At 46.3% G+C, this 10,986-nt stretch overlaps 1 protein-coding gene and 2 long non-coding RNA genes across 6 annotated transcripts; all 3 read left to right on the top strand.

Annotated features, from left to right (window-relative positions):
• Positions 1-2,337: 2,337 nt before the first annotated feature.
• Positions 2,338-3,030, top strand: LOC307001138. 2 transcript variants are annotated; one of them, XR_013798173.1, is made up of 4 exons: positions 2,338-2,463; positions 2,544-2,596; positions 2,685-2,799; positions 2,893-3,030. It is a non-coding gene; the product is annotated as an uncharacterized lncRNA (long non-coding RNA). The 2 variants fall into 2 exon arrangements; XR_013798174.1 differs by lacking the exon at positions 2,338-2,463 and having other exon boundaries at positions 2,469-2,596.
• An 828-nt stretch (positions 3,031-3,858) lies between these two features.
• LOC307000866 (uncharacterized protein) lies at positions 3,859-10,481 on the top strand. Of its 3 annotated transcripts, none has more exons than XR_013798105.1 (2): positions 3,859-3,996; positions 10,274-10,406. XR_013798105.1 is itself a non-coding variant. In XM_079616787.1 (2 exons), exons 1-2 carry the CDS (start codon positions 5,172-5,174, stop codon positions 10,355-10,357), a joined length of 1,155 nt encoding a protein of 384 aa, XP_079472913.1. In that variant the 5' UTR covers positions 5,032-5,171; the 3' UTR covers positions 10,358-10,481. The 3 variants fall into 3 exon arrangements, 1 of the variants encoding a protein (XP_079472913.1); XM_079616787.1 differs by lacking the exon at positions 3,859-3,996 and adding an exon at positions 5,032-6,242 and having other exon boundaries at positions 10,274-10,481; XR_013798106.1 differs by lacking the exon at positions 3,859-3,996 and adding an exon at positions 10,046-10,175 and having other exon boundaries at positions 10,274-10,370.
• On the top strand, positions 9,459-10,020 carry LOC307001135. Its single transcript, XR_013798171.1, has 3 exons — positions 9,459-9,586; positions 9,675-9,789; positions 9,883-10,020. It is a non-coding gene; the product is annotated as an uncharacterized lncRNA (long non-coding RNA).
• Positions 10,482-10,986: the final 505 nt, after the last annotated feature.

The raw sequence follows: 10,986 nt of genomic DNA, 5'->3' as shown, positions 1-10,986 counted from the left end.
TGTGATTTCAATCTGGATTCAGGCCCCATCATTGCACAGAAACTGCGCTCATTAGAATTACAAATGACTGACTTCTGACCAAGTCTCTCTCAATACTAGTTGATCTTAGCGTGGCATTATGGATCATAACATACTCTTAGATCGACTACAAAAATAAAGTACATGTATTCAGGGACTGGCATTAAGGTGGTTTAGATATACCTGTCAGACATTACCATTTTTGTCTATTTAAACTGAAAAATCTAAGATAACAACAGTGCCTCAAGGATCTGTGTTAGGCCCACTTATATTTTCAATATATTTGATACATCTTGGTAAACATGAAACTAGTTTCCACTGTTATGCCGATGATACTTATAAATTTCATCATGGTTATGGCCAGCTCGTTTTAAGCCGCAACATAAAAGGGATCAAACACAAATCTTTTTATTTTCTTTAATGTAGTGTCTTGACCAATCAGACAAACAAATTGTTCACATTTAATGAATAATTCAGCAAACTCACTCTCCCAACAATGGTCCTTGAGCCATCCCCTGAAAACTACAACTGTCATCCCAAATGATGCTAACACAGATATAAACCAGGTCTCTGTTTACATCAGCAAACATTAACTGGAGTCTCAAATTGCATTGGGACAGTTTTATTCAAATGGGTGAGACATGCAAGTATTAGCCTCATTTAAGTACCCTTAATACCCATTTTAAAGAAGAGTGTGTTAGAACTAAAATCTCATGGTTTGCTCAAGACTGTCAGTCCAAATCCACACACACTGGTGTGACTAACAGAATAAATAAGAGCGCAACTAAATCTAGACCAACATGAGATCACCAGTTGGAGTTCTTAATTAGGTGTGCACGCTGTACTGCTTAAAGGACAAGTTCGGTATTTTACACTTAAACCCCGGTTTACAGATCGTATCTGATGAAATAGAACGGTTAAGATTAAAATTTGGACACATGCTCCTGTCCCGAGAATTTTAGGTTTATTTCGCATGTGTCCAAATTTTAATCTTAACCGTTCTATTTCATCAGATACGATCTGTAAGCAGGGCTTTAAGTGTAAAATACCAAACTTGTCCTTTAAGTGATGAGGGGAGACTTCAAAAAATGCCAATGCCTTTATATTTTCACGGCAGACTGTTTCTGTTATTGTCAGGCAAACATGCAGTGCCATCTCTGTTCATCTAGGTCCAAAATACATAACGCTGCCTCTCACTGTGCCCAAAGCCCACGAGCTAGAGTCCGCATTTGAACACGCTCATGGTATGCCTCAGTGTTTAGGAGTCGTATATGGCACCCACATCGAAATAAAGCAGCCATCTGTCAACTCAATGGATTACCTGAACCGGACGGGAAGAGATTCCCTGTATGTGCAAACTGTATGTGACTACAAATGCAGATTTATGGATGATGTCATAAAATGGCCAGGGACTGTTCATGACACGCATGTCTTCACCAATTCCAAGCTATATCCATATTTTAAGACCGGAAAGATCCCTGCACTGGAGAAGAAGATTCTGGATGACGAGGAGGCGATACCCATTTTCCTTTTGAGTGATCCTGCCTACCCGCTACTGCCTTTCCTGATTAAAGAATATGTTAATAGTACAGTATCTACTATTGAATCGGTTTGCAATCGGTTGTACATGGGCAGCATACAGGTTTCATACTTTTCGATGCAAGTATCTGTAATAAGCTTATCCCTGGTTGCTTACAACATATTGCATTTTATCTGCTATAAACATGCTTGACGAATATAAACATTGCATTTAGTGTCAAAAAGTGCACCCTCCAATAATCACCATGTAAAAAACAAATTGCAACAAAACAGGTAGAATACTCAACAGGACACATAACACCCAGATTCATCAGTCTTACATATGTAAATATATAAATTGGAAGACATTAAATAAGGGGTCATGTCAAACTTAAACTCATGCCACAGTGTGCCCTCTTATAACTGAGTCAACAATAACTTAAAGAACAACAAATGGCAACATATTGCCACTTTTATATATGTATCTGCCCCAACAATGGAATTACAATGAAGTAAAGTGTCTACCATAGCGGAGGGAAAATGGCTGGTTTCAAAAACCATTGGACTAACATGAGGCTGCGGCTTGAACATTATGCCTCAGTAGTGAAAACCCCTCATGGATGCTGTTGGTAATGGTGGCTATGTTCTCTGTCAGTTTATCTAGCCTTTCTGTGTTACGCCTCTCCGACTCCTCCAGAAGGTCCACCATCCTCCTCTTTATTTGGAGGTCCTCCTGTACGGCTGGATCTGTGTGTAGTTTTCTCTTTAGCCTGTCCCCTCAGTGGCTGTTGATTGTAACCGAGTGAATGAGATGAGTGACATCAGTGAGCACCTATCAGCAGGGAGCCCTCCCTATTTAAGAGCTGGTTGGCTGTAGCTTGGGATGTGTCACGTCCGACTCCGCCTCCTTCCGTGTTTACAGCGACTGTAAGTGTGTGTTAGCATATAGCAATGTTGTTTTTCTGGTTTCTTGTGCGTACGGGACTAATGTATGGTGTTGTGTTTAGCCTGTCTTCTCTAGTTTCCCTCGGCTCGTCTTGGTCTGTGCGCTCACTTTCAGGTATGTGTTAACTGTTGGTGGAAGGCGTATTAGTTGTTTTTATTCAGGGGGGTTTTGGGATCGGCTGATTGCTTTGAGTTATGTGCAGTGTTCCTGAAGTCCAGCTGAACCGCCGATTTCATGATTTTAAGTATCAGTGCCTGACCAACACACAAATAGTTTTTGTGAACGAACACATTGTGTGGATCCATCGTCCCTTTCCGGTAAGCGTTGTGATGTATTTAATTTTAACTACGAGCTGAAAATGTAGCAGTTGAGCCATGCATCTTAGTAGTGTCTTTGTGTATCTGATTTAGGATTCTCCCTCTCGTCCAGGCAAATTGTTTGTCCGGCTGGTGCTATAAACAGCTGTTATAGCCCTGAAACCTCTTGCTGCAAGATTAAGAGAGCCTATTTATCTGCGGTGCTCCAGTTTACCAGACAACCTGTTGCCGTTTGAGAATATCGTGTCACTCCACGCATGAAGATCGTTGCTGTCTGGTTTTATTGACAATTTATTGATTTAATGTTACGTGTGATTGACTTTCTGAGGCTCACGTTTGTTAGCAGTTAAAGCCAGAGCATCAAACCATCTGCCAGTGAGCCCATTGTAGGGATCGAGTTATTTATGTGTTAGTGTTTACCTTTTTGCATACAATTGTATACTATTTGTGATTAATTATTATTTTTGTGATTTGTTTCTTTCAGGTGCTGGGGTCCACGGAGGGAGGATCTCTTTTGGTGGTGGGGTTTTCTTTGAACGTTTGCTGTGACACCTATGAGGCTGTTTGATGGTGTGAGTGTTGTTCTGTGAATTAATTTAGTGATCCCTCCTCCCGTGGTTAACCTCAGCCCTGTTAGTTGTGTTTTTTTCTTTGCTGTGTCTGTGTCTTTTTACTGTGTCTTTGTGATTAGGTGTATTGATACAGAAAAGTGTGTGTTTGGTTAGTTAAATGTGTGTTTTGTCTATTTGAGTGTGGTGTGGTAACCCAAACCCCTTGCCAGTGTGGCTCCTGGTTGTTAGTCTTTTTATGTGAGTATCTTACCGTTTTAAATCAAATTTGTAATAAAATTTTTGTACATTTTGTCTATATCCACGTCTCTGCCTACCTTATTTAGAGAAAGTGAACCTGAGTGACCTAATGATAATAATTTGAGTGTTGTCCATATCTCCCGGGGCGAAATTCCCCGGGTGGCGTAGTCGCAAACTGTTTCTACTGGTAATACCACCTTTCCATCGCCACAATCTGGCGTAGTCGGCAGGGTTCTCTACTGTGTAGCGCAAGGACGTGGGTATTGTTTGTTTAGTGTTTTGGGATATTTTGTTTTTTGTTGTCTTTTTGTTGTTGCAGAAACCAGACAGCAGCGGGTTTTCATCGTGAGTTGTGACAAGTAGACCCGTGAGTTTCATATTTGTATTGGTAAGTGACTTTGCGTGATTTATAATCATGGATGATGAACTACGGGAGTTAAGAGAGTTAGTAATTCAATTAAAGGCAGACAATGAAAGATTGCGACAGGAGCAAACGCCGGCTCCACAGCCTGGCTCATCTAGTACTTCCATGCATGCTGCCGGGGACCTCCCTCAACCAGCTGGTTCCAGCGCTACTGAGCGATTTGTTTTTGTTCCTCGTGACAGAAAGTGTCCAAAATTTAATGGTAGGTCTGGCATTTTTATCGATGAGTGGGTGGAGGAGGCCCAGGCCTGCATGCGGCTTCGTCATCTCTCTAATATCGATCAGGCGTTTTTCTTGGTTGATCATTTGGAGGGCGAAGCAAGGGAAGAGATTCGTTATCGGTCGAGGGATGAGAGGGAGGATCCTAAAAAGATTATTCAGGCATTGTGTGACTTGTATGGCTGTACCAAATCATATGTGGCTCTTCAGGAATCATTTTTTTCCAGGAGACAACAGGATGGGGAGAGCTTATTGGAGTTCTCCCTAGTTCTGATGAGTCTCATGGAAAAAGTAAAAAACCAGTCACCTCAGGGCATGCCTAATGCGGAAATTTTGCTGCGTGATCAATTCGTAGAATACGTAAAGGATGGTGCCCTTCGACGTGAATTAAAACAACTAGTCCGTCGCCAACCCGCTGCAACGTTGTTGGACGTTCGCGGTGAAGCCATCCGCTGGGAACGTGAGGGGGTGCCCGGGGGGACACGTGGTCGAAGCCAGTCCGTTCCTTCCGCGTATGGTATTCAGTATGGAGTGCAGGGTCATCAGCACACAGTGAGTAATGCCGTTTCAACTACATCTGAATTGAGTGAATTACGAGAGATGCTGAAAATACAGCAACAACAATTAAATAAATTGACTCAAAGCATAGCCCAATTTCAAAACCCCCAACCACGAATGCAACTATCCCGGCATAATCAGATTATTTGTAGACGGTGTCAACAACCGGGTCATTTTGCCAGAGATTGTGAGGGGGAGCGGCAACCTCCTCGTTTTCCCCCAGCACTTGCAGATTCCTCTTTGACGAGGAGCGCACAGTCACCATCTAGACAGGCGTCGGGAAACTAGTGCCCGCCAAGCTACAGGGCCACAGCTTGGTTGGGGGAGAGACAGGCTCGGGTGTTTTGATTGGTTCAGGTTTTATGTCTCGGTTTATGTCAACATGTCCCCAACTTATCGTGGGTATGGGTGGGGTCAAGGTGCCGTGTTTGGTGGACACCGGCTCTATGGTGTCCACCATCACTGAGAGTTGTTTCTTGAGAAATTTTGAATCTTGGGGTCAGGAACAGCTTCGGTCATGCCATTGGTTACAGCTCCGGGCCGCAAATGGCCTCTCAATTCCATACATTGGCTATCTAGAACTAGATGTTGAACTTTGCGGGCGAGTGGTCTTAGGGTGCGGAGTGCTGGTGGTCAAGGATCCTCCGGGCGGTTTGTGTGCTCAGGTTCCGGGCGTTCTGGGAATGAATGTCCTGAGCCGCTGCTACCAGGAACTCTTTGGACAGCATGGCATGAGCCTTTTCGATTTACCTGTTGTGTCTCAAGCCCCTAGTTCTGTTTTCCAGGCCTTACAACATTGCTGTTATGCTGACTCTCAGTCAGTTTCGGATCAGGGGGGGCGGGTCAAAGTACGTGGACGTCGGGCGTGTCGCATCCCAGGCGGCACCATGAAATTGGTTGCTGTGACCTGTTCGGCCCAGTACTCGAATGGTACAGTGCTGTTTGAGCCACCAGATGCTGGTCTTCCAGCAGGTTTGTTGGCATCTCCTTCCTTAGTGCCAGTGGAACGCGGTACAGCTTATGTGCCCGTGGTTAATGTTGGCACGGTAGATGTACTATTATATGCTAGCACGGTCATAGGTACTGTCAGCTGGGTTTATGTGGTTAGCTTACCTCCGGAGGTCACTGAGGTTCAGGTGGTTTCGGCTAGAGTGAATACACAAGCGGTGCTGGTTTCCCCCACTATACTAGAACAGATTGAGTCGATTGATTTATCTGTCCTGTCAGTGGGAGAACAAGATAAGGTAAGGGCGCTCCTTGAAAAATATCTAACTGTGTTTTCCAGGCATGAGGGAGATCTGGGATGTTCCAACCTCATTTCTCATGATATCCCTCTTCTGGATGATGTCCCTGTGCGGCAGCGGTACAGGCGTGTTCCTCCCTCTGAGTACGAGGTTGTGAAGGCGCACATTAACCAACTGCTTGACGCCCAGGTAATTAGAGAAAGCTGCAGCCCTTATGCTTCACCCATCGTCCTGGTCAAGAAGAAGGACGGTAGTCTGCGCATGTGCGTAGACTACCGTCATTTAAATTCTAAGACCAGGAAGGATGCCTTTCCTCTACCCCGGATTGAGGAAACATTGGACTCGCTGGCGGGGGCACGTTGGTTTTCCACCATGGACCTTGCCAGTGGGTACAATCAGGTTCCTGTTACTGAGGCAGATCGGGCTAAGACGGCCTTTTGCACTCCGTTTGGCCTCTTTGAATGGAACAGGATGCCATTTGGATTGTGCAATGCCCCCGGCACCTTCCAACGATTGATGGAACGGATGTTCGGGGACCAACAGTGCCAGTCTCTGCTCCTCTACCTGGATGACATTGTGGTGTTTTCCTCGTCAGTTGATCAACACTTGGCTCGAATGGAGGTAGTGCTAAGCCGGCTACACAAGGAGGGTTTGAAGGCCAAATTATCAAAATGTGCCTTCTTCAAACAGGAAGTGAAGTACCTGGGTCATGTCATTTCGTCAGAGGGGGTCTCCACAGACCCAGGAAAGATTGAGGCGGTTTCACAGTGGCCTCTTCCAACCAGTGTGACAGAGTTGCGGTCATTTTTAGGGTTTGCTAGCTATTACCGACGGTTTGTGGAGGGGTTCGCTAGGCTAGCTGCCCCCCTACATAGGTTGGTGGCTGAGCTGGCGAATCCGAAGCACTCAAGACAGCCAAAGCGTATTGATAATGCCTGGTCTGCGGAGTGTCAGAGTAGCTTTGAGGAGTTAAAAAGAAAACTTACCACCGCACCAGTACTTGCCTATGCTGATTTTTCACTTCCGTTCATCCTGGAGGTGGACGCCAGCCATGGGGGACTAGGGGCGGTCCTCTCCCAGGAACAGCAAGGCAAGGTGCGTCCCATTGCCTATGGTAGCCGGGGTCTTAGGCCCACTGAGCGCAATACATCTAACTATAGTTCTATGAAACTGGAGTTTCTTGCGCTCAAGTGGGCCATGACTGAAAAGTTCCGGGAGTACCTGCTGGGGCATAGGTGTATGGTCTACACTGATAATAACCCTCTTAGCTACCTGACCTCTGCCAAGTTAGGGGCCATGGAACAGCGCTGGGCTGCTCAGCTGGCAGCTTTTGACTTTGAGCTCAAATATAGATCAGGTAAGAGTAACCGCAATGCTGATGCCTTGTCACGGCAACACTTCTTGGTGGAGGGAGATCAGGATTTGTGCCGGGGTGTAGCTGTCCCAGTGTTGTTGTGTCAAGCCGCCCAAGGTGGGATGATGACTCGGGTGAACCAAATTGAATCATTCCCCTGTCCCACCAGTGATATGTCTACGCAGCAGAAGGCAGATTCAGTCATTAGGGAGCTCTTAGTGTTCTGGAGGCGGAAGTCACCTCCTAGCTCTGAGGAGCGTAAGAAACTCTCCAGGTCTGCTGTGGTCCTGCTTCGGCAATGGGACCGCTTGGTGGAGAACGAGGGAGTGCTTTATCGCCGGGTGTTTCGCCCGGATGGTGGAGAGGAGGTTCTCCAAGTGTTATTGCCGGCGGCCATGAAGTCTGAAGTACTGACTCAACTTCACCAACAACACGGGCACCAGGGGGTGGAGCGCACTGCCCAGCTGGTACAGCAGCGATGTTATTGGCCAAGGATGTCGGCTGACATTGCCCGCTGGTGCCAAGAGTGTGAGAGATGTCAGTGTGCTAAAGGCGACCAGCCCACCCATGCTAGCTTCATGGGACATTTGTTAGCTGCACGGCCAAATGAGATCTTAGCTTTAGATTTCACTTTGTTGGAGCCCTCAAGTACAGGTATTGAGAATGTTTTAGTTATGACCGACATTTTTACCAAGTATACCTTGGCTGTACCTACCAAGGACCAACGAGCAGAGACTGTGGCCCAGGTCCTGGTAGTCGAATGGTTTTGCAAGTTTGGCGTGCCTGGTCGGATCCATTCGGACCAAGGCCGTAATTTCGAGTCGGCTCTCATTCAGCAGCTCTGTTGCTTGTATAGAGTTGAAAAGTCACGCACCACACCATACCATCCGGCCGGAAACGGCCAGTGCGAACGTTTCAACAGAACCCTGCATAACCTGTTGCGCACGCTGCCGGTGGCAAAGAAGGGGGATTGGCCATCTTGTCTTCCTCAGGTACTCTTCGCCTATAACACTACCCCTCATCAAGCTACAGGGGAGTCACCTTATTTCTTGATGTTTGGGCAGGAGCCTAGACTTCCAGTTGACTTCCTGCTTGGGAGGGTTGAACAACCGCTGGGAGGTAACGTGCATAGGTGGGTCCTGGAGCATCAGGATCGGTTGCAGGTGGCCTTTGAGGGTGCTCGTGAGCGTTTGGGGGCCGCGGCAGATCGCCGGAAGGCCAGGCATGATCGGCAGGTACGAGAAGCACCACTGAAGGAGGGTCAGTTGGTATACCTCCGTGATCATAGTGTGAGAGGTAGACAAAAAATCCACGACCTGTGGAGCTCAGTGGTGTACCAAATCTTGAGGGCACCTAAGGAGGAGGGTGTGGTGTATACCATTGCCCCCACCACAGATTTGGGGAGAATAAAGCATGTGCACCGATCCTTGCTGAAAGCTCAGATTAGCCGGAACCCCCCTCCCATCTTGCACGATAATCCGGTGGTTGAAGTTGTACAGCTTCATGGAGAGGAAGAGTTAGATGAGGGAGATTTGTTTGTCCTGGTGCCGGAAACACCGCAGGTCGACTGTCGGCAGGTACCTGGGGGTAGTGCCCCTCCTGGCCCTCAAGAGGTTGAGGAAATACCACCTGGTGAAGCCCAGGGGGCGGAAGGGGGTCTTGAGATGGAGGTGAACTGGCAGCCTGTAATGAGCATCCCTGCCAGTTCTGTGGTGGTCAGGAGGACTGGAAGGACTACTGCTGGGCAGCATTCTAACGTACATCACCTTCCACGACCATTGGGGTTAGGTACAGTGTCCAGTATATCAGGTAGTGCAGCTGTTACTTGGTTCCGGCCTTGGAACTGATGACTCAGTTCATAGTTCTTTCTCGGTCCACCGCCGGGGCGTCGGTGCATAAGCTGGGGGTGGATTGTAACCGAGTGAATGAGATGAGTGACATCAGTGAGCACCTATCAGCAGGGAGCCCTCCCTATTTAAGAGCTGGTTGGCTGTAGCTTGGGATGTGTCACGTCCGACTCCGCCTCCTTCCGTGTTTACAGCGACTGTAAGTGTGTGTTAGCATATAGCAATGTTGTTTTTCTGGTTTCTTGTGCGTACGGGACTAATGTATGGTGTTGTGTTTAGCCTGTCTTCTCTAGTTTCCCTCGGCTCGTCTTGGTCTGTGCGCTCACTTTCAGGTATGTGTTAACTGTTGGTGGAAGGCGTATTAGTTGTTTTTATTCAGGGGGGTTTTGGGATCGGCTGATTGCTTTGAGTTATGTGCAGTGTTCCTGAAGTCCAGCTGAACCGCCGATTTCATGATTTTAAGTATCAGTGCCTGACCAACACACAAATAGTTTTTGTGAACGAACACATTGTGTGGATCCATCGTCCCTTTCCGGTAAGCGTTGTGATGTATTTAATTTTAACTACGAGCTGAAAATGTAGCAGTTGAGCCATGCATCTTAGTAGTGTCTTTGTGTATCTGATTTAGGATTCTCCCTCTCGTCCAGGCAAATTGTTTGTCCGGCTGGTGCTATAAACAGCTGTTATAGCCCTGAAACCTCTTGCTGCAAGATTAAGAGAGCCTATTTATCTGCGGTGCTCCAGTTTACCAGACAACCTGTTGCCGTTTGAGAATATCGTGTCACTCCACGCATGAAGATCGTTGCTGTCTGGTTTTATTGACAATTTATTGATTTAATGTTACGTGTGATTGACTTTCTGAGGCTCACGTTTGTTAGCAGTTAAAGCCAGAGCATCAAACCATCTGCCAGTGAGCCCATTGTAGGGATCGAGTTATTTATGTGTTAGTGTTTACCTTTTTGCATACAATTGTATACTATTTGTGATTAATTATTATTTTTGTGATTTGTTTCTTTCAGGTGCTGGGGTCCACGGAGGGAGGATCTCTTTTGGTGGTGGGGTTTTCTTTGAACGTTTGCTGTGACACCTATGAGGCTGTTTGATGGTGTGAGTGTTGTTCTGTGAATTAATTTAGTGATCCCTCCTCCCGTGGTTAACCTCAGCCCTGTTAGTTGTGTTTTTTTCTTTGCTGTGTCTGTGTCTTTTTACTGTGTCTTTGTGATTAGGTGTATTGATACAGAAAAGTGTGTGTTTGGTTAGTTAAATGTGTGTTTTGTCTATTTGAGTGTGGTGTGGTAACCCAAACCCCTTGCCAGTGTGGCTCCTGGTTGTTAGTCTTTTTATGTGAGTATCTTACCGTTTTAAATCAAATTTGTAATAAAATTTTTGTACATTTTGTCTATATCCACGTCTCTGCCTACCTTATTTAGAGAAAGTGAACCTGAGTGACCTAATGATAATAATTTGAGTGTTGTCCATATCTCCCGGGGCGAAATTCCCCGGGTGGCGTAGTCGCAAACTGTTTCTACTGGTAATACCACCTTTCCATCGCCACATTGAGCTGCCTTGACATAAATCAGAGTGAATATTTTCAAATGGATCAGAACTCACCAGCAACACATTTAGCACACCTACCAGTGCTACAAGTACACAAAGGACAACTTGCAACGGCCCCTCAACTAGGTACACATACAGACCAATAGAATACAAGCCAATAAAAATGTTCTGCCAT

The sequence above is a fragment of the Phoxinus phoxinus genome (genome assembly GCF_949152265.1).
Source record: "Phoxinus phoxinus genome assembly, chromosome: 1".
Classification (NCBI taxonomy): domain Eukaryota; kingdom Metazoa; phylum Chordata; class Actinopteri; order Cypriniformes; family Leuciscidae; genus Phoxinus; species Phoxinus phoxinus.
The sequence above is the reverse complement of the archived record's forward strand: the minus strand, read 5'-3'. Positions and strand labels throughout refer to the sequence as shown.